Genomic DNA, 22,834 nt, shown 5'->3' with positions numbered 1-22,834 from the left:
TTGAGTGTTTAAAGTACTTCATATGGTTCAAATATATTTTAACCCTTATTTCTTTCATTGTATGTTGCTTGTTTTCCCCTGCTAAGATAAAAATTCCAGGAAAGCAGAGACCATTCACTGCTTTGCTCACTAATATATTCCAAGCTCCTAGGTGAATGACTAGCATAAAGTCGGCGTATCATGAATCTTTATTGAATAATAAATATGACTTTCCAGGGCGCCTGGGTGGCTCAGTTGGTTAAGCGACTGCCTTCAGCTCAGGTCATGATCCTGGAGTCCCAGGATCGAGTCCCGCATTGGGCTCCCTGCTGAGTAGGGAGTCTGCTTCTCCCTCTGACCCTCGCCCCTCTCATGTGCTCTCTCTCTGTCTCAAATAAATAAATAAAATCTTTTTAAAAAATTAAATAAATAAATAAATAAATAAATATGACTTTCCAAAGGAACTGGGAATAGAGCCAAACTACCAGAACTATGAGGAATTTCAGTGCAGAGAAGAGATAGTACACAAAGAATGATAAGAATGTTTCAGAAGTGATTATTGAAACTGCAGTCAAAATAAAACAAAACATAGCCAAACCAAAACAAATGTCCGCTCCACTGAACTTCCTATCTTTAGTCAGGTTTATTATAACAGAAATCTTGAAATTTTCAAGATCATGTACAGCATAGTAAAATTTTATATATATATATATATAAAATATATATATATATATATGTATGTATGTATTTCCCTGATGATGAGTGATGTGGAACATTTTTTCATGTGTCTGTTGGTCATTTGTATGTCTTCTTTGGAAAAATGTCTATTCATGTCTTCTGCCCATTTCTTAACTAGATTATTTGTTCTATGGTTATTGAGTTTGATAAGTTCTTTATAGATATTGGATACTAACCCTTTGTCAGATATGTCATTTGCAAATATCGTCTCCCATTCCATAGGCTGCCTTTTAGTTTTATTGATTTTGTCCTTCAGTGTGTGCAAGATTTATCTTAATGATGTCTCAATAGTTCACTTTTGCTTTTGTTTCCCTTGTCTCCAGCCATGTGTCTAGCAAGAAGTTGCTGCAGCCAAGGTCACGGAGTTTGCTGCCTGTGTTCTCCTCTAGGATTTTGATAGATTCCTGGCTCACATTTAGGTCTTTCATCCATTTTTTTTCTTTTTTTTAAGATTTATTTATTTGACAGAGAGGGAACACAAGCAGGGGGAGTGGGAGAGGAAGAAGCAGGCTCCCCTCTGAGCAGGGAGCCCGATGCGGGGCTCGATCCCAGGACCCTGAGATCATGACCCGAGGGGAAGGCAGATGCTTAACGACTGAGCCACCCAGGTGCCCCAGTCTTTCATCCATTCTGAATTTGTTTTTGTGTATGGTATAAGAAAGTGGTCCAGCTTCATTCTTCTGCATGTGGCTGCTCAGTTTTTCCAACCCCATTTATTAAAAAGACTGTCTTTTTTACCTTTGGATATTCTTTCCTGCTTTGTTGAAGATTAGTTGACCATAGAGTTGTGTATATACCACATCTTCTTCATCCATTCAATCAATGGACATTTACATTCTTTCTATAATTTGGCTATTATTGATAATGCTGCTATAAACATCGGGGTGCATGTATCCCTTCAAATCAATATTTTTGTATCCTTTGGATAAATACCTAGTAATGCCATTGCTGGATCATAGGGTAGTTTTATTTTTGGCTTTTTGAGGGAACCTGCATACTGTTTTCCAGAGTGGCTGCACCAGTTTGTATTCCTATCAAGCGTGAGAGGATTCCCCTTTCTCTGCATCCTCACCAACACCTAACATGGTTGGAGCTAGAGGGTATTATGCTAAGCAAAGTAAGTCAGCCAGAGAAAGACAAATACCATATGATTTCATTCATATGTGGAATTTAAGAAACAAAACAGAGGAACATAGGTGGGGGGAAAGAAGCAAACCAGGAAACAGACTCTTAACTATAGAGAACAAACAGGGTTACTGGGGAGGGTGTAAATAAGTGATGAGTGTTCATGAGTGCACTTGTCATGAGCAACGAGTAGTGTATGTAAGTGTGGAATCACTAAATTCTACACCTGAAACTTATATTACACTGTATGTTAACTAAGTGGAATTAAAATAAAAACTTGAAAAAAATAGACATTCAATTTTATTATGCATCTCAATAATTCTGCAGTTGAGGTGATGTTCTCTGCTATCTAAACCTGCTTGCAAAATTATAACTTGGATATTTCAGGGTGACATTATTTATGGCAAAAAGAAAAGAAGGAATCCTACTTGGGTATATCTGTGGGTGTCCTTTAAAGCCCTGTTTATGCCACTACATTGGTATTTCTTAGAACAATAACAAAATATTGTATGACATTAGTGGAATACTTTTGTAGTACATTTTCATTAAGAAATTACCATTGAAAATTTCGGGTCTGCAGAAATAATCTGAGACAATAAAACTTAAAAAAAGACTTGTCTGTGTAATTTTAAAACTTTAAATCTTTTGGAAATATTCAAGGAAACAAAAATGTGTAGCCATGCCAAAATAGTGCCGAACAAAAATATACTCTTAAAAATTCCACACAGATTTGGTTGTTATAACTGAGTTTCCTTTCTTATGAAAACATTCAGTGTATTATGTAACATTATGTTCCATATATTATGTAACAGTTCTGTGTGTGTGTGTGTGTGTGTGTGTGTGTTCAGGCACATGTGCACGTGTGTACCCACATGTATGTGTGTTCAGGTAATTTTGTGGAAAAATTGGACCATTTATGGAATGCTGCATGTCCTGCCTTTGGCTTACTGCTTTGTTTGGTGTCCCTTGACTTGTTCCTGCTCCAGTTCTTTTAAACTGATACACCAAGAAATCTTACTAGTTCCGGGTCACTCTTGTAGCTTCTTTTAGGCAAGAATTCATATGTGGTTTTGACTATTCCTATTGCATCAAATGGCAAAGCACATGTTAACTTGATTGTCTGGCTTCTAGTGATCTTCAGTGTGATCTGTGAATTCAGGTAGTGTCAGCTAGATTACTTCATTTTAGCGTTTCCCACCAACATTTTGCTTAATGATTTTAATACTTATTGAAGCCATTGCCTTGATCCATTTTTTTTTTTGGAGATCAGAAATAGTGATTTTCTAATTCCATCTTATTTTCTGCTTTTATTCTTTCTGAATTTCCCCCTCATAAACCACTAGGTAACCCTGAAATACAATTCATAAAGGAAAGACAGAATAAATATTTATCTCCTTTATTTACCAGTTTTAAGAGTAACGCCTTGAAATCCCCAGCAACCTTTAATGGTAACCAATGACTCTGTTTTTCTTTTTTAAAAGTATCTAGATTTAAATTTTTAGACTTAAACATATTTGATGCCTTTAAATTAATTGCAGTCTATATTCATTTGTATGTCAACTATAAGCTAGTTGGAGCCATTTCAAATTGCTTCCTATGTCTCTTTGAAATGATCTGACTAGCTGTTAATACTATTTTTGCTTTCTTGGGGTGCCTAGGTGGCTCTGTCGTTAAGCGTCTGCCTTCGGCTCAGGTCATGGTCCCAGGGTCCTGGGATCGGGCCCCACATTGGGCTCCCTGTTTGGCGGGAAGCCTGCTTCTCTTTCTCCCACTCTCCCTGCTTGTGTTCCCTCTCTTGCTGTGTCTTTCTGTCAAATAAATAAATCTTTAAAAAAATACTGTTCTTGATTTCTGGAAAATCAAGTTGCTCAAAGTTCATTAAATCTCTACCTCAGACTTCAGATCAGCTATTTGTCCAGAAAAACTCCAATTCTGTTTAGAAAGCAAATATTTCCTTCCAGAGAAATTTGGGGAATAAGGATATACATTGCTACTGGGTTGTCATTATTAGTGGTATTATTTAGACGAGCAAATAAGAAATAGTTTCAAACTAGATTTCTAATTCAAATTAAGATGAAAATTTTTTACTTACCTTTTCTTACTCTAGAGCTGTAATTTTTCTTTCATGCTGATAACCTTAGTTTCAATGGCATTTTAATAGTTATTTATTTATACTAAAATAAACATTGCATGATGAGAAGGTATACTCAAAGTGCTGTCCTTTAGAGAAAATGTTTTACACCGTGTGATCATGTTTCCAACATTATAAACAGATTCGTTATTATCTGTTTTCAAGTTTTAAAGGTTTATTTTTACATTTTGACCTAAATGTATGTCTTTTAAAATATGTCCACTATCAAATTTCCCCTAAATCAAAGCTTTATTATAAGGTACATTCCTAAGAGTTTCCTTCCATCTCTTCCTATCCTTATTAATTTTGTTTCCTTTCCCTCTTCTTTCACACAAGTTACCATACTAGAAAAACTTTTCTACATCTTGTCTTTATTCACTTAAAAAAACTGTACTGGAGAACATGGAAAATGTCCTCCACAGCAATAAATAGAAACCTTCCTCTTCCCATTTTCATGACCAGATACTTTTTATTGTGACTCATAGGTTATTCAACCACCTTTATGTTGGAATGCATCCAGTCTGTTGTTATTATAAATAATGCTAGTGAGTATGTTACGTATAGTTCTTCTGCTACTCTGTCTTTGGGACTGATTCCTAGAACCATGAACGTTGAAAGAGGATGAATGTGTATGTAAGGTTGCTAGTAGCTCCTATCACATGAAACATGTGATCTTCCTGACCCCGATGTATAAAATGTCTATTTCTCTGCAGATTGACCGACAGGATACGTCATTAAACTTTAGGATTTTTATCATTCTGATAGCTGAGAAGTGATAGTTCAGAGCAGATTTCATTTGTATTTCTATTATTTTGAGTCAGCTTGAAAAATTCTTCAAAGTTTAAAGGCTATTTTTATTCCTTTTATATAGACTACTTAATTCTATTTTATGTCTATTTTCCTATAAGATTGTCATTTTCTTCTCTACTATATGTGGTATAAGTAGTGACTTTTTCTCAGCTTTTCATTTGTCATTTTAATTTCTTTTGTGTTGTTTTGTCAAGAAGTTTTGTATATTCATGTAATCCAAGTTTTAAACTTGCTTTTAGAACTCTCTTTTGGTGTGTGAAATAACGAAGGGATCTAGTCTTATCTTCTTTCTCATAAGGTTCTCTATTTGTCTCAGTATGATGCTGTATTTAATAACAATGACTTTAAATTTAAAATAAGGTTAGCCTTCCTATTACAATTTAATTGAACATAAGGAATAGCATGGAGGACATTAGGAGAAGGAAGGGAAAAATGAAGGGTGGGAAATCAGAGGGAGAGATGAACCATGAGAGACTATGGACTCTGGGAAACAAACTGAGGGTTTCAAAGGGGAGGGGGATGGGGGGATGGGTTAGCCTGGTGATGGGTATTAAGGAAGGGCACGTACTGCATGGAGCACTGGGTGTTATACGAAAACCATGAATCATGGATCACCACATCAAAAACTAATAATGTATTGTATGGTGACTAACATAAAATAATAAAATAAAATTAAATAAAACAATTTAATTGAATTTTTAAGGTGTTTGTTACCAGATATTTGTGCTTGTTTAGTCATTCATATAAACCATTAGAACAGAAACTTTGAAATATGATTCCTTGGTATCCCCAAATAGAACATATATTGCCTTCATCCCAGGCCTAATACATATGAGCTAGACTAGATAATGCTTGTAGAGATTTCCAGACTTGATAATACTGGGAATGCAGCCTTCTGAGTAATCCTATTCAAGCATAATGTAAGAATATTGAAATGACTCCACAGATTGTCACAGAAAATCTAGGACAAAACTAACTTCCGTGACCTCTCAGACTAATAGCCTTGATACTATCATGAAAGGAACACTAGATTTATAGTCAACAGAGTTGAGACCCTTTGATCAGAGATCAATCATTTCAGTCACTTCCAGACTAGTTTCTTGAAACTCTGTGTCATTATCTACACAACAGGTGTAATTGTCCTTGCCCTGTGTCCTTCTCAGCATAAGCTGTTTGAAGATAAGACCATCCATTCATAGAATACATAGAGCCCAAAGAATAGTGTCAGAAAAGAATCATCACCCTCTCCTCTTATCACACAGCATGTCCATCTGCATCTCCCAACAAAGACAATGCTTTAGTGACTACAACACACATAACTTTAAAGGCAAGTAACTTGTCTTCATATGCAGTAATAAATCAGAAAGACCTTTTCTATGGTGAGTTAACATGATCCTTCAGTAACTTTATTCCCCACACTGAACCATCTCTTGGGCTTTGTAATATTTTATGTGTTTGTTTTTAGACAATTTGAAGAAATAGAGGCTTTATGGATCAAAATCCTATGGAATTCATCCCAGAGTTAACTTGCATCTTCAGGGGATTTGAGTTTACCAATTCACAATATATTAACATTAAAGTCATATATAAAAACCTCATGCACACATATGTTAAAGGTTTTATAAGGCTCTGTTCCCATTGTTCTCTGGGATTAAAAACATCTGTTGAGATTAGTTCAGTGGAATGGGACTTTTGTGTCTATTAGTTTCCGGAGGACATCCTTCATATCTTTATTCCTCAGGCTGTAGATCAGAAGGTTCAGCATAGGGTTGACGACTGTGTAAAATACAGAGGCCACTTTGACAGTTTGCCTGGAGTTCTTGGAGTTGGGCACACAGTAGAGGGAAAGGATGGTCCCGTGGAAGATGGTGATGGTGGTCAGGTGGGAGGCACAGGTGGAGAAGGCTTTTCGACACCCGCTGGCAGAATGGATCTTTAGTACAGTCACGAAAATAAAAATGTACGGAGTGAGGATGATGAGCAGTGTGCTCACTTTATTGAAAGTGGCAAAGCCAAAAAGCAACAGGTGGGGAATGAGTATGTCTGAGCTCGAGACAGCAATGAGAGCAGTATATTCACAGAAAAAATGGTTGATTATGTTATGTCCAGAAAAGTTTAGCTGGAGAGCATAGCAGAGGAGTACCAAGGGACCAAACATACCCCAGAGATATGAGCCAGACACCAGCAGGGCACAGAGCCTCTGCGACATGACCACTGTATGAAGCAGAGGGTTGCAGATGGCCACAAAGCGGTCATAGGCCATCACCGCCAGCAGGAAGGATTCTGTCACCACAGCGGTACAGGACAGGAAGTACTGCAACATGCAGCTAAAGTAGAAGATGCTTTTATCCGCCATGACCAGGTTCTCAAGCAGCTTGGGAGTCACGATGGAAGAGTAACAAAAATCAACCAAAGAAAGGTGGCTGAGGAAAAAGTACATGGGAGTGTGAAATTTGGGGTTAATCTTGATGATTACTATCATCCCAAGATTTCTTACCACGGTGATAATGTACATGATCAGAAACACGAGGAAGAGAGGAATCTGAAGCTCTGGGTAATCTGTGAAGCCCAAGAGGGCAAAGGTTGTCTCCACACTCAGATTTCTTACCACCATTACCACAGTGTCCTCGAAAGGAGGTGAGGGGGGCGGGGTATGGGAAGAAGTTGTTTCTGTCAAAGAGAAGCTTTATGGAGTTAGTGACAAATATGCATGATGCTTTATGGTAGACAAAAAAAAAAAGAGAGGCAAGAGTTATCAGTCTTAGTTTCTTCCATACAGAACATGCCTCATGCAGATAACTGCTATGCACATAACCTAGTCCCTGAGCTGAGTCTCTGAAATGTCTTTGCATTTCCACTGCACTTTGTGCATCTTGCCCTAGGCTGTGGGGTGGGTGTCTTTATGATAATCACCTGTGACCAACAAAGAATAACCAGCCCCTAAAAAGGAAGTAAGCCATTGAAGATGTTATCAATAGAGATGTTAAATGATTTAAGTTCCCTGGTTAGCTTTCTATAAAAGACCAACCCTAAAGGCCCTCATTGGCAACCCTGCCGGGACCCCTCTCACTCTTGAGAGCTTTTTCTGTATCTTCATGTAATAAACTTCTATCACTTTACTCTCTCTCTCTCTTTCTCACACACACACACACACAGAAAAAAAAGAAAGAAGAAAGAAAGAAAGAAGGAAGGAAGGAAGAAGAAAGAAAGAAAGAAAGAAAAGAAAGAAAAGAAAGAAAGAAAGAAAGAAATTACCAGGGGTGCCTGGGTGGCTCAGTTGGTTAAACTTATGCCTTCAACTCAACTCATGATCCTGGAGTCCTGGGATCTAGTCCCGCATCAGGCTCCCTGCTCAGCGGGGAGTCTGCTTCTCCCTCCGCCCCCCACTGCTCCTTCTCTCTCTCTCTCTCTCATCTCTCTCTCCCTCAAGTAAATAAATAAATAAAATCTTAAAAAAGGGAAATAATTATACCATATTGCGGTGTGTACATCCACACATTAGCTAGTAATGTAACATGTACATAACTGATAGTAAATGTTTGCACATAAATGCATAAATGAGTGAAAGAGTATGAAAAAATGTGCAATGCTTGTCCCAAAACATACATACTATACTTTGCCTGTATACCAAATCAATTAAAATCTTTAAGAAGATAAGGTCAAAGCAAAATGTTAGAGAAATCTAGGAAAACAGCATAGCAATCCCATTTTAACACCTTTTGTTTAGTAAAGGCTACCTCTCTCACTGAATAGATTAGCTCCTGAGCGGTTCAGAAGGACAATGCATCCTTTTGACTTCTGAGTGGAGTGTACACTTTATTAGGGTTTAGATCCAAAGGGTTAGCTTCTCTTATAGCCCAGGCATTGTATAGATAAGTCTACGGTCCCAAGATTTATCAGGTAGGAGTCCTCTCAGAATTAACTCATTTATGAAAGGTTATATACCAATTTCCAGCGCATTTAAAGAGGATGTGAATAAATATCCATTTCCAGCTGGTAAGTTAATTCTGTTCTTTGTAAAATGGTTGGAAATTGACTTAAAGCCAAATATTTCATGAATGTTAACCTTTCTTTAATATCGTTCACAATTGGATAGCATTTACAGTGATTTAACATGAAAAGTAAAATAAAAGAAGATCCTAGTTACCATATCAGGAAAATAATAACCCCACAATTTCATAGAAAACCTGAATGAACTTACCTACTACAGAGAAACAGGTCACCACCCCCTGTTTCTCAGTAAGCTGAGTGTGACTGGGCCACCAAGGCTGTTATATCTAAGTCTGTAGCCTTAGGGACTCAAACTCTGGAGAATCATGAGCAACTCATTCTTCATAAGCATCAAAACAGGTAATTAAGGAAATGCCAGGTGTTGTGTACAATTTTTAATGACTAAAATTTCCTCGAAATTACATGGAAAAATTGCAGCTTCAATTGCAGCTTTCTACCTTTTCTACCCTTTCTCTCATCTCACAGCTTGTTCTCAACATCAGCCAGGGTTTTTCTTTTAAAAATTTTAGTTAGACCAAATCACTCTTGTAAACCCCTGTGGTGTTTCTCCATTTCACTCAAAATAAAAGCCAAAGTTCTTAAAATGTACTACAAAGCTCTGCTTGATCATGTTTCCTGCCTTTCTGACTTCCTATCCTACTGTTCCTCACCTGGCTCGCTCTTTCAGAAACTTTGTCTGCAAAGATTTGAATGATTCAAAGGAATTTTAGGGGAGTGTATTAGGACCACAAGGGTGATGAAAACTTTATTTCTCTAACTAAAAAGTTTCATATATTTACAAAATTGTGCTTGTTATAAAGTTTGTGCAATTATTAAAATTTCATAATTAAAATCATTTTTATTTTAAACATAATCAAAATCATTTTAATAATTATTTAAATTGTTGTCAATGGAAGAAAAGAGAAACAAGGAGTTCATTCTATAGGCTCTCTATGGACTCCATACACAGTTAGACATGAGTCTACACCAGCTGAACTTTATTTAAAATAAAATCTGTTGGGTTAAAGTCTTGCTACCCAGAGTCTGTGTCCAATGGCTGGGATCACCAGCATCACTTGGATGTCTATTAGAAATGCAGAATCTTAGGCCCCCTACGTGCCCACTGCACCAAAATCTGCACTTTACAGCACCCCCAGATAATTTGTATGAATAATAAAGTTTGAAAATCCCTGGTTTTGATACCTTTGGTTTAATGGAAATTCTGGTGATTTGGCAAGATATTCCACTAAACTAAAAATAAGTAAATGAATATACTCATATATTTTTTTTTCTGCCTTTCTCTTCATGGTTGCTGATCACCTGTTTTCCTCTTTTATTCACAAACTACCTAAATCCAAAGAGAATTCATCCTTTCTCCATTCCCAAGCAAATGTAACACAACGTATGTAATAAATCAATACATTCTTAAGGGTAATGATTGATAATGGTTACTTTGTCATAAAGGTCTTGGAAGAGGGAGTGTATATATTTTGTATCCTTTAAAAACACAACACTGCACACACATGGAGAAAGAGAATCATACAGTCCTCCCTGGTGGAATTAAAACAGAAAGTTGTTTCATTTCCCAGAGTGAACAAACCTTGAGCTGTATTATCTGGAAAGTGTGCAATATATAGTGTATTAGTAATTGGTCAGAATAATATGGTAAAGTTATGTGGAATCCCTACTTTATAACTGAGGAAAATTAAAAGTAGGACACCTATTTATTTTATAATTGTTTACTTTCAGATGTAAGACAAAGGTTTGTGTCACTTTTAAAGCATAAGATGAAGTAAAAAGTCATATTTAAGATAAACACACTTGCTCTTAGAGATGAGATTATCATTTAATTTCTAAAGTGATGTAGAGCAACAATGTTGCATCTCTGCCCAGTGCATATCCTGGGAACCTTGTGTGATACAAACCATGATTAGCAAGAAATAAACAGAGAGAATATTTTGATTTTAAGTCAATCACTGGGTTAAGACCAACAAATGAATAATCAATTTTATTTTTTTTTTTATTTTTTTAAAGATTTTATTGAGAGAGAGAACAAGCGTATGGGAGAGGCAGAGCGAGACGGAGAAGCAGGATCCCTGCTGAGCAGGGAGCCCGATGCGGGGCTCGATCCCAGGATTCTGGGATCATGACCTGAGCCGAAGGCAGACGCTTAACGACTGAGCCACCCAGGTGCCCCTATTTTTTTTTTTTAAAGATTTTATTTATTTACTTGAGAGAGAGAGTGAGGAAGAGAAAGAGAGAGCAGGAGCCAAGCCAGGGAGGGGCAGAGGGAGAGGGAGAAGGAGACCCCCTGCTGAACAGGGAGCCCGACAGGGGGCTGGATCCCGGGACCCTGAGATCATGACCTGAGCTGAAGGCAGATGCTTGCTTAACCAATGGAACCACTCATGCGCCCCTGAATAATCAATTTTAGAGAACATTTCAATCAAAACAATTGCAACCTTGCCGTATTTGTCTGGCAGATGAAGCTACGCCAGCAGGCAAAATGTGTAATTAACTAAAGATTAACCTTTAAAAGCGAAACAGGAATTAACAAACTATGCTTGAAATGTATTACAATATTCACAGTGTTAGTAGCTAGCATTTAAAAAATCAGTTTTGACACATCAGATTGTAACACATGTGAGATAAATAACTGACTTTTTTTTGTTTTGTTTTTGGTCACCTTGATAATCCTTTTGTAAATTTGTGTAAAATAATTTTTATTTGGTATTCAAAGTCATCATGTTTCACATCACTTCCTGTATTAAATAAAAGTACAAGAGGCTCTTGGAAGAAGGAGCAAAGAAATTGGCCAGGTCTTAGAAAGAGCACCTCCAGGGTCATTGCTAATTTTTCCATATTTTCATTCCTAGTTAGTTACCACTTTACAGAATTCCTCCATAACCCTAAAATTCTCATTGGTTTCGTAGAACTGAAGATTGTTCTTAAAATGATTTGCCCTGCCAATATGCAATTCAAGAGACTTGGACTTTATGGTCTGATATTTACTGTTAAATAAGTTTCTTAGAATTGCTGCAGTAAGTTACCACAAATGTGGTGGCTTAAACCAGTGGAAATGCATTCCCTCATAGGTCTTGAGACCAGAAGCCTGAAATCAAGGTGCTGGCAGAGTCATGCTCCCTCTGATGTTGCTAGGGGAGAATCCTTCTTTGCATCCACCTAGAGCCCCCTGGTTGGTAGCAAAGAAACACCAATCTTCACATAGCCTTCTCTGCGTGTCCTTTTTTCTGTCTCGTATATGGACACACTTGTTGGATTTAGGGTCCCACCTAATCCAGTGTGATCTCATCTCAATCCTTATCTTAATTACATCTGCAAAGATCCTATTTTCAAATAAGGCCACATTCTGAGCTTCTGGTTAGACATGGATATTTGGGGAGACACTATTCAACCTGCAACACTATGTTACTTCACATATGATTCATAGCTCTTTTACTAAACTTTGGAGTGAATAGAAATCAAATGATCAAATAACTGGTTTATTACAAGAGATTTTAATCCAGTGAATTGATGAAAAGATTAGAATCCATCATCTCTACTAGAAGCATCAAACAATTCTCAATATAATAAATCAAATCTCTTTTGTAAATACAAATCTTCAACAAAATTGTATTACGTGATTTATTAACTTCCTCACACACTCCTTCACATCTTTGTTTCAGAGGCTATAGATCAGAGGGTTCAGCATGGGAATCACCACTGTATAAAATAAAGAACGTACTTTGACTATGAGCCACGAGTTTTGGGAGTTGGGTACACAATAAAGGAACAGGATAGTCCCATGGAAGATGGTGATGGCAGTCAGGTGGGAGGCACAAGTGGAGAAGGCTTTTTGGCGTCCACCAGCAGAAGACATTTTTAAGACCGTGACAAAAATGAAAATATAAGTAGTGAGGATGATGACCAGGCTGCTCACCTCATTGAATATGGTGATGATGAAACAAAGCACTTGGCTGATGTAGGGGTCAGAACAGGAGACGGAGACAATGACAGAGTAAGCCACAGAAGGATAATGTCAGGAGAAAATAGGTGAGTGTCAGGGGAGAGACTATACCCCATATGTAGGGCCCTGACACCAATGACGCACACAGCTTTTGGGACATGACAACCGTGTAGAGCAGAGGGTTACAAACGGCCACAAATCGGTCGTAGGCCATCACTGCCAACATGAATGTTTCTGTCACTGCACATATACAAGCCAAGAAGAACTGCATGATGCAGCCTATGAAAGAGATGGCTCTGTCTTCCACCACCAAGTTCTCCAACAGTTTGGGTGTAACTGTGGTGGAATAACAGAAATCGACAAAGGACAGGTGGCTGAGGAAAAAGTACATGGGCGTGTGGAGTTGGGGACTGACCCTGCTGATCATGATCATGCCCAGGTTGCCCACCACAGTGACTGTGTAGATGGTCAGGAATACCAGGAACAGGGGAATCTGGAGGTGTGGGTATTCTGAGAAGCCCAACAGGGTGAATGTGGCTCCAATACTCTGATTTCCTTCTGAGAACAACATGATCACAGTTGGAGAAAAATCTGAAATAAAATAAAAATAATAACGAGGATAATAATGATAGCACATTTCTATGACATTTACCATGTGGCAGGCATTGTGCTAAAACTTTAAAATATATAGATTCAGATCTTCAAATAACACTGTGAGTTATAAAATAAGTAGCCTCATATTTTACTTAAGGATGGGGAGGCATGTATAAGTTAAGGAACTTGTTTGAGGTTACACAGCTTATTAGTGATGAGCTGGGTTTGGAAGTTGATCCTGAGTGACAGAACACAAATTAAGTTTAGGGACAGATAGAAAACTACTGTATGCTGTCGTAGAAAACATGTGTCAGTTCCATCATTCTGAAGATCTGTGCTTTTTCAGAGCACTAACATAACAATGAAGATAAATTTACCACTCAGATTTATAATGGATCAGAAGTAAAACATTAGGGGCAATAATACCTCTCGAGTTAGGATGTTCAAACTGAAACTCATAAGAAAGACAGCCTTTAGAAGTCACCACAGGAATTTTGAAGTTTTCACACACACACACACACACACACACACACACACACACACACACTATGTGAATGTTGACGGAACATAGCCCTGGCTGCATATCCTCAAGCTTTCCACTGATTCCAACCAAATGCTACAATAATCCCCTCAGTGTTCCAAAAACAATGTAACAACTTGCTAAAATATATAAAGTTGCCTTTGTGTCATGCTGTTCCCTCACTCCTGTGTTTCCTTTCCTACTTAAGTATTTTCTCACTTAGTGTCATGGATGCTTTCAGCATAGTCACCTAGATTCCGTAATTATATCTTTTAACTTTCTATTAGCTTTTTATCTGGTAACTTTACTAAGCATACATGATATTAAATACTCATAGAATATCTGAATTGGAGAATGACTTAAAATGTGTTTTGCTCAAGCCTCTCAAACTAGAGACTATGGCAATAAACACCTATAGTTAGTTACACAATCACCCTGAAAATTTCTAGTGGGGACATCGGTTTCCATTAAAGCTACATATGTGATTATCTTGTTGTGAGTCATATAATCTTTACTTGTACCTGTTATTTTGAGAAAGCAAAGCATCTTGTATTCACAAGCAGTTTATAACCACAGAAGTATCTTAATCATTTAACAATAATTAAAAAAATAGATTAACCAGTAACAGGCACATATTTGAAATGTTTAGATTTTTTAAAAAAGGCTATTAGCATGCATATCATAAACAAAGACACCGTTTTAGATTTTTCTGACCAGATCAAGGTAAAGAGAAACTATTATTTCCTTCATAGCTAACTTCTATTTGTTGGTACTCATGAAAATGAATTTTCTACATACAGAAAAGGAATGGGTGGGAAAGTGACAAAGAGCTAATGAAAGAAGCATGTGCTTGAAACCTAAATTTAAATTCAATTTCAGGCTTTGTCATTTACTATGTGATCTTTGGTGAATGACTCAAATTTTCTGAGCCTCAGTTTTGTCAGTAATAATGACAGGATGATACATATTGCACTGGTGTCCAAGTATTAAATTAGGAAATGATGTTCATGTACTTAGCACAGAGTCTAAAAATTGTGGACTCCAGGAGATGTGGGTTTATGCACTCTCACCCTTTTAAAAAAATTATTAGTGCTATGACTAATTAATATTATTTTAAACCCTTAGATTATTAAAAATATATAAAAAACAGATCAAGGGCCAAAATGGGCAGCAATAGACATGTGGGTACCATTTGGGGCAGCACAGGAAAGCCCACTTTTCTTTCCCCAATTTCCTCTTGACTCTGTTCATCTTATTTTGCCAATTACTGTCCTTCAATAAATTCTGTTTCCCCCTTTGCCTTCTCATTATTATCTGATTCTTTCTGTCTTCCCTATCGAATCTCAGGGTGGCACGTATGGAATCTTAGCAAACTGCAATCATTACTCAGGTGGACCATAGCAGCCAAGCACAGCCCGCTTGCACTGGGAGAACAACAAATTCTTCTTGCCTTGATTACTGTGGCTATTAGGACAGTCGTTAGCTCTGAAAACTCGGAGTTCTTTCCATTCGCTAATGTATCAAATCTAAATGTCTCTGCTCGGTTTTACCTGAAGCCCAACCCTAGCCATTCCCCAGCATCCAACCTTCTTTAACGCCAATATTCCTGGCTGATAATCAACAACACATGCTCATTTATTGTGGCTTATTTGATTTTTCTTTTCTTTGACCTGAAATAACCTCCTTTTCTCTGGTGTGCTGATGCCACACTTGCAATATATGAAGCATTAAATGAAAACTACTATCACAAAGAAATTTTCCGTTTTCATTCCAGCAATATTTTCTACATTCTTGGTTTACCTGCAGACATGACTCTCAAAAATCAAAATTTCATGATCTATTGTGTTAACTATTACTTTATACATACTATTCTTATCTCCTATAAGATTTTGAGATGTTGAGGACAATTTCAGATTTTATAATATTCCTCTTAAATTTTCCGTGTGACTATGTTATGCTAGGCACATGGTGGATATCCTCAAGGTAAAAATCAGGATGATACCCTAGGGGAGGGGGAAGAAATCAAAGTTCAACAATGTGAGCTGGCAGAAAGATGGTCTCCAGAGATATCATGGCATTTAGACTAACGAAGAGTGTTCCCTGTCTCAAAGGTTGTAGGACTTCCATGTCCCCCTTATTAATGAAAGATTACACAAAAGAGATCAGCCAACCTGAGACCAACTCACCTGAAGATCCTGTTCCTGTTATTAACAGTACCCAAGGACGTTTCTACTCAGAATTCAAACATCAAAAATATTAAGAAGTTGGTAAATATTGCAGGAGTAGACAATAATTTTAATTAATGTGACAGGAATATATTTCTTTCTTAGAATCTAGAAAAACTCAGAGAAAGGTGAGAGGGAGGGAGGGAAGATGGGAGAGAGGGAGACAGAGAATCTGACTCCTAGGAACAAAATGTAGGGTTTATGTAAGCCTCCATGACCCCAGGAACTTAGACATTAGAGAATTTGTACTGAACTATTTCTTTTTTACATCAAAAAACTCAGCAATTAGATTGAATGCTAGCTTGTGTGGCATTTTACAAGAATGTAATTTCTTCTTCTTCTTTTCTTTTTTTTTTTTTTGCTTGTACTCGTTCTATTGGGTATTTGCATTTACTTTACAATTCTTCCACTAACACTCATGGGCTGATTCCTATAACAGGAGTATTTATCTTTCTTTTTTTTAATTTTATTATGTTATGTTAATCACCGTACATGACATCATTAGTTTTTGATGTAGTGTTCCATGATTCATTGTTTGCGTATAACACCCAGTGCTCCATTCAGTACATGCCCTCTTTAATACCCATCACCAGGCTAACCCATCCCTCCACCCCCCTCCCCTCTAAAACTCTCAGGTTGTTTCTCAGAGTCCATAGTCTCTCATGGTTCGTCTCCCCCTCCGATTCCAACCCCCTTCATTCTTCCCTTCCTGCTAACTTCTTCTTCTTTTTTTTTTTTTTTTTTAACATATAATGTATTATTTGTTTCAGAGGTACAGGTCTGTGATTCAACAGTCCTACACAATTCACAGCACTCACAATAGCACATACCCTACTCAGTGTCTATCACCCAGCCACCCCATCCCTCCCACCCCCCACCACTCCAGCAACCCTCAGTTTGTTTCCTGAGATTAAGAATTCCTCATATCAGTGAGATCATATGATTCATGTTTTTCTCTGATTGACTTATACCCTCAGGATAATACCCTCCAGTTCCATCCATGTTGTTGCAAATGGCAAGATTTCATTCCTTTTGATGGCTGCATAATATTCCATTGTATATATATACCACAACTTCTTTATCCACTCATCTGTCGATGGATATCTTGGCTCTTTCCATAGTTTGGCTATTGTGGATATTGCTGTTATAAACATCAGGGTGCACGTACCCCTTCAGATCACTACATTTGTATCTTTGGGGTAAATACCCAGTAGTGCAATTGCTGGGTCGTAGGGTAGCTCTATTTTCAACTTTTTGAGGAAATTCCATATGTTTTCCAGAGTGTCTGCACCAGCTTGCATTCCCACCAACAGTGTAGGAGGGTTCCCCTTTCTCCGCATCCCTGCCAACATCTGTCATTTCCTGATTTGTTAATTTTAGCCATTCTGACTGGTGTGAGGTGGTATCTCACTGAGGTTTTGATTTGGATTTCCCTGATGCCGAGTGATGTTGAGCACTTTTTCATGTGTCTTTTGGCCATTTGGATGTCTTCTTTGGAAAAATGTCTGTTCATGTCTTCTGCCCATTTCTTGATTGGATTATTTGTTCTTTGGGTGTTGAGTTTGGTAAGTTCTTTACAGATTTATCCCTGGGCCACAAGGTTGGTTCAACATCCACAATTCAATCAATGTGATACAATACATTAATAAAAGAAAGAACAAGAACCATATGATCCTCTCAATAGATGCAGAAAAAGCATTTCACAAAGTACAGCAACCTTTCTTAATCAAAACTCTTCACAATGTAGGGATAGAGGGTACACACCTCAATGTCATAAAAGCCATCTATAAAAAGCCCACAACGAATATCATTCTCAATGGGGAAAAACTGAGAACATTCCCCCTAAGGTCAGGAACATGGCAGGGATGTCCACTATCATCACTGTTATTCAACATAGTATTAGAAGTCCTAGCCACAGCAATCAGACAACAAAAAGAAATAAAAGGCATCCAAATCGGCAAAGAAGAAGTCAAACTCTCACTCTTTGCAGATGATATGATACTTTATGTGGAAAATCCAAAAGACTCCACCCCAAAAATGCTAGAACTCATACAGGAATTCAGTAAAGTGGCAGGATATAAAATCAATGCACAGAAATCAGAGGCATTCCTATACAACAACAACAAGACAGAAGAAAGAGAAATTAAGGAGTCGATCCCATTTAAAATTGCACCCCAAACCATAGGATACCTAGGAATAAATCTAACTAAAGAGGCAAAGAATCTATACTCAGAAAACTATAAAATACTCATGAAAGAAATTGAGGAAGACACAAAGAAATGGAAAAATGTTCCATGCTCCTGGATTGGAAGAACAAATATTGTGAAGATGTCAATGCTACCTAGAGCAATCTACACATTTAATGCAATCCCTATCAAAATACCATCAACCTTTTTGAAAGAAATGGAACAAATAATCCCAAAATATGTGTGGAACCAGAAAAGACCCCGAATAGCCAGAGGAATGTTGAAAAAGAAAAACAAAGCTGGTGGCATCACAATTCCGGACTTCCAGCTCTACTACAAAGCTGTAATCCTCAAGACAGTACAGTACTGGCACAAAAACAGACACCTAGATCAATGGAACAGAATAGAGAGCCCAGAAATGGACCCTCAACTCTATGGTCAACTCATCTTTGACAAAGCAGGAAAGAATGTCCAGTGGAACATTGGACTTCAATGGTGTCTCTTCAACAAATGGTGTTGGGAAAATTGGACAGCCACATGCAGAAGAATGAAACTGGACCATTTCCTTACACCACACACAAAAATAGACTCAAAATGGTTGAAAGACCTAAATGTGAGATAGGAGTCCATCAAAATCCTAAAGGAGAACACACGCAGCAACCTCTTCGACCTTAGCTGCAGCAACTTCTTCCTAGAAACATCGCCAAAGGCAAGGGAAGCAAGGGCAAAAATGAATTATTGGGACTTCATCAAGATAAAAAGTTTTTGCACAGCAAAGGAAACAGTCAACAAAACCAAAAGAGAACCGACAGAATGGGAGAAGATATTTGTAAATGACGTATCAGATAAAGGGCTAGTATCCAAAATCTATAAAGAATGTAATTTCTTCTAAATCACTGGAAACAATGTTTCATCAAACCTACCTCATGAATTTCCTCTAAAATGTAATTATAGAAAATATACAAATTGACTTAGAAAATATGGTTATTACAGTAAACACGAGAAGGAAAAATCATCTAATATACAACCACTCAGAGATAACTACTGTTGACATTTGCTGTGTGATTTTTCTCTTTTTCTCTGCAAAATGTGTTGTCTTGAGATATATAAACAACATAATTTGGATTCTAGCTTTTTCATTTAATATGAAATGATCATTTTTTTGTCTGTGGAAACATTGATTTACTTCATTGAAACTAATTTGTGTTTTTTTTCAAATATGGGCAATCTATTCTTCCAAGGTTATATTAATACAATTGAGTATTATAATCTTTTTGTGTCCATACATTCTTAAATATGACAAATGTATTTTGGAAGTATGTTTCTCTCTAAAACCAGTGAGTGTCAACCAACCCATTGGTTCTACTTCACCCAAATACCACCCCATTAGATCCATTCAACACTTTCCCTGGGCCCCTGACAACCTGACCAACTCTTGCCAGGCACTACCAGGAACCCATAACATAACAGAGGCTATTTTATCATAAGGAGTAGAATTATTTATTGTAGATGACATGGCCTTGTTCCAGAATCCCTGGGGTCTGCATTGTTTTTCTCCCACTGGGATTGGCCTCAGTTCCATACCGCCTCTGCTCCCACCACTGACAGCTCTCACCCAGGGAATGTGAATTATTTCTGATTTCCTTTTAAAATTAGAAAGGGGGACACCTGGGTGGCTCAGTCAGTTAATCATCCAACTCTTGGTTTCAGTTCAGGTCATGATCTCAGCGTCATGAGATCGAGCCCCACGTTGGGCTGTGTGCTCAGCGGGGACTCTGCTTGAGATTCTCTCTCTCTCTCTCTCTCTCTCTCTCCCCCCCTGCCCCTCCCCCGCTCACACACACACACACACACACACACACACACACACTCTCTCTCTCTCTCTCTCTCTCTCTCTCTTTCTCTCTCTCTCAAAAGTAAATAAATCTTAAAACATGAAAAATAAAATTAGAAAGGAAAAGAATACATTTGCCAAATCAATGATTGCTTGCTATGTGCTTTAAGCCATGTTCATCTGCACAAGGGCAACTATTTGATTGTGTTTTCCATGGTCTGTAGTTATTCCCCAAGATCCATCTGGTTTCCCTCTGCTTGAGGAACTCTTCTTATGACTTATTTTCTTGGCAGTTATCAGCTTTTTCCTTCACATTCACATTTTTGCTGCTTCTGGGAACAGACTGAGCAGGTTTGGCCCTTGCAGAGGGACAATACTGAGAAAACAATCTAGCAGTGCTTTGTGGACACACGAGAAATTTATTTCATCAATTTATTTAAGAAATTAGTGATAAATTGAAAACTAAAGGAACCCTAAACTCATGACCAATTTTCCCTGCAGGGCATTTATTGTGTTCTAGGGTGCTGCGGAGGCTGGGTATCTGAAACAGAAGGCAGACAGAAATGCCCTATAGAAATTTCATGGTGCTTAAGAAGAAGAAAATTAAAAATCTCACTAGAGAATTGAGACCTTCCACAAAGGCTTGACCATCCATCTTCCCCCATCACAATGTTTGTCTGGCTATTAAGCTGCATTGGGGAGCAGAAGAAAGAACTAAAGTCCCAACACCAGAGTTGTGGAGTGCAAGCATCACACACTTTGAGATCTGAGGGAGGTACATACCAGTTAGGTCTCAGTCAAAAGCCAACCACACTCGAGGAACAGAGATGAATCACAGGATGGCTGATTTTAAATGTTTCTTTGCTAATCTCTGGAAGACCTCTCTTCCCCCCTTTTATCAGTAGGCCTTCTAGGATGACAAATCTTTCTTCTAATTTTCCTCTGTTTAAAGCCAAGAATACTGGTTTTCTTGCCTTGACCAGGCAATTTACTCATATATGCTGTGTCTGTCTTTTCTCAGAATTAATAACAATTTGAAAAGCATTCTTTTATAAACAAACCACACCCTTACCTCGACTCTCAAAAGGACAATTAACATGAGGACAATTATGCCTCATCGGCACAGTTTTCAAAGTCTCGGTATCAGAAGGTCATCAAAGATACAATGAGAAGGTCATCAAAGGCACAATGCAGGACAAGATTTACATACATCGACATTATATAAATACAAATTTCTCTTTGTTAAACTGACAAAAACTTTCCGTACCTTTCCCACCATCTCCTGTTTACCTTTCAGTGGCCTGTAGAAACAGCTCTTCATTAAAGCAAATCTACTCTTTCTAGAAAAATCACTTTTTATTTTATTTATTTATTTTAAGGATTGTATTTATTTATTTGACAGAGAGAGAGAGAGAGAGCACAGCAGGGGGAGTGGCAGGCAGAGGGAGAGGGAGAAGAAGATTCTCCGCTGAGCGGGGAGGTCAATGTGGGGCTCAATCCCAGGACCCTGGGATCATGACCTGAGCCGAAGCCAGACGCTTAACTGACTAAGCCACCCCGGTGCCCCGAAATATCACTTTTTAAAGGAATAGAATTAAAGAAGAGTTCATAAAAGGGTAAAATATCCCCCACACACTGCTTTACTTACTCTTCCATTCCCTGTATTATTGCATATACCAGAAAGGACAATTTTCTCTTCAGTTAAGATAAGTTGGATTTCATTTCTCAAAGATGAATACCTAAAAAGGGAATTGTTGAGGTGTGTGGGAAGTGTTCATATAACTTCAGAAGACTCGGCTAAACTGTTTTCAAAGTCATTTCACCTTTTACCCCCATCTGAAATGTGTGAGCATTCTGTTTGCTGCACATTTTCACCAATACGTGGCATTTCAGTCTTATTTATTTTAACCATTCATATCGGTGTGCAGTGGTAGCTCACTGTGGTTTTAATAAGAATTTCACTTATGATTAATGATGATTATTATATTTTCATATGTTTATAGATGATTTGTATGTCTGGCTTTGCCAAGTGTCTGCTTAAAGATTTCACCTTGAACTAGATTGTCTGTTTTGAGTGTAAAGAGCTTTTTATATGTTCTACAAACAAATCCTTTATCAAACGTGTATATATACACTCACACACATACATACGTGTGTGTGTATGTGGCAAACATATATATGTGAAATATTTACTCCCAGCCTGTGGCTTACATTTTTATTTTCTTACCAAGGTCCTTTACCACTAAAAAAAAACTTTTACAACATATTTTTACGTTGATGAAGTTCTTTTTATCAGTTTTTAGAGGATCCATCCTTTTTGTGTTTTAGCTAAAAAAAAATTTGCACCCCAAATTTCAAATGATATTTTTTGTGTTTTATTCTAAAATTTTCTAGTTTTAATTTTTATGCTTAGAACTGGGATCCATTTCATTGAATTCAAGTTAATGGCTGTGTGTGGTATGAGGTAAGAGTTAAGCCTCCTTTATCCATATGGATACCTAGTCTCTCTGCAATGCTTGTTGAAAATCATCCTTTTTCCATTGAATTATAATGACATGTTTGGTGAAATTTAAATGAGCAGATATGCTTGGGTCCTTTTAAATTTTCTCAAATAAAAGTCAACTTCTGCCATTCAATATAACAAATAGCAAAAGGTCGGCTGCTGTATAAGGTGCAGTGAACTGAAAAACCTGCTAAAACCATCTCTGGAAGAGGAGCAGCCTGATTGCAATTCT

General features: G+C 37.6%; 1 protein-coding gene and 1 pseudogene across 1 annotated transcript; both read right to left on the bottom strand.

The window, feature by feature from the left end:
- Positions 1 to 6,458: 6,458 nt before the first annotated feature.
- Positions 6,459 to 8,274, bottom strand: LOC116638644 (olfactory receptor 5D14). The gene is made up of 2 exons (XM_032414749.1): positions 8,256 to 8,274; positions 6,459 to 7,453 (listed from the first exon to the last, which is right to left on the bottom strand). Exons 1-2 carry the CDS (start codon positions 8,272 to 8,274, stop codon positions 6,459 to 6,461), a joined length of 1,014 nt encoding a protein of 337 aa, XP_032270640.1.
- A 4,121-nt stretch (positions 8,275 to 12,395) lies between these two features.
- On the bottom strand, positions 12,396 to 13,311 carry LOC116638643 (annotated as a pseudogene).
- Between the last annotated feature and the right edge of the window lie 9,523 nt (positions 13,312 to 22,834).

Source organism: Phoca vitulina, unplaced genomic scaffold (genome assembly GCF_004348235.1).
Source record: "Phoca vitulina isolate PV1807 unplaced genomic scaffold, GSC_HSeal_1.0 scaffold16, whole genome shotgun sequence".
Classification (NCBI taxonomy): Eukaryota; Metazoa; Chordata; class Mammalia; order Carnivora; family Phocidae; genus Phoca; species Phoca vitulina.
This window is presented reverse-complemented; position numbering and strand designations above follow the sequence as displayed.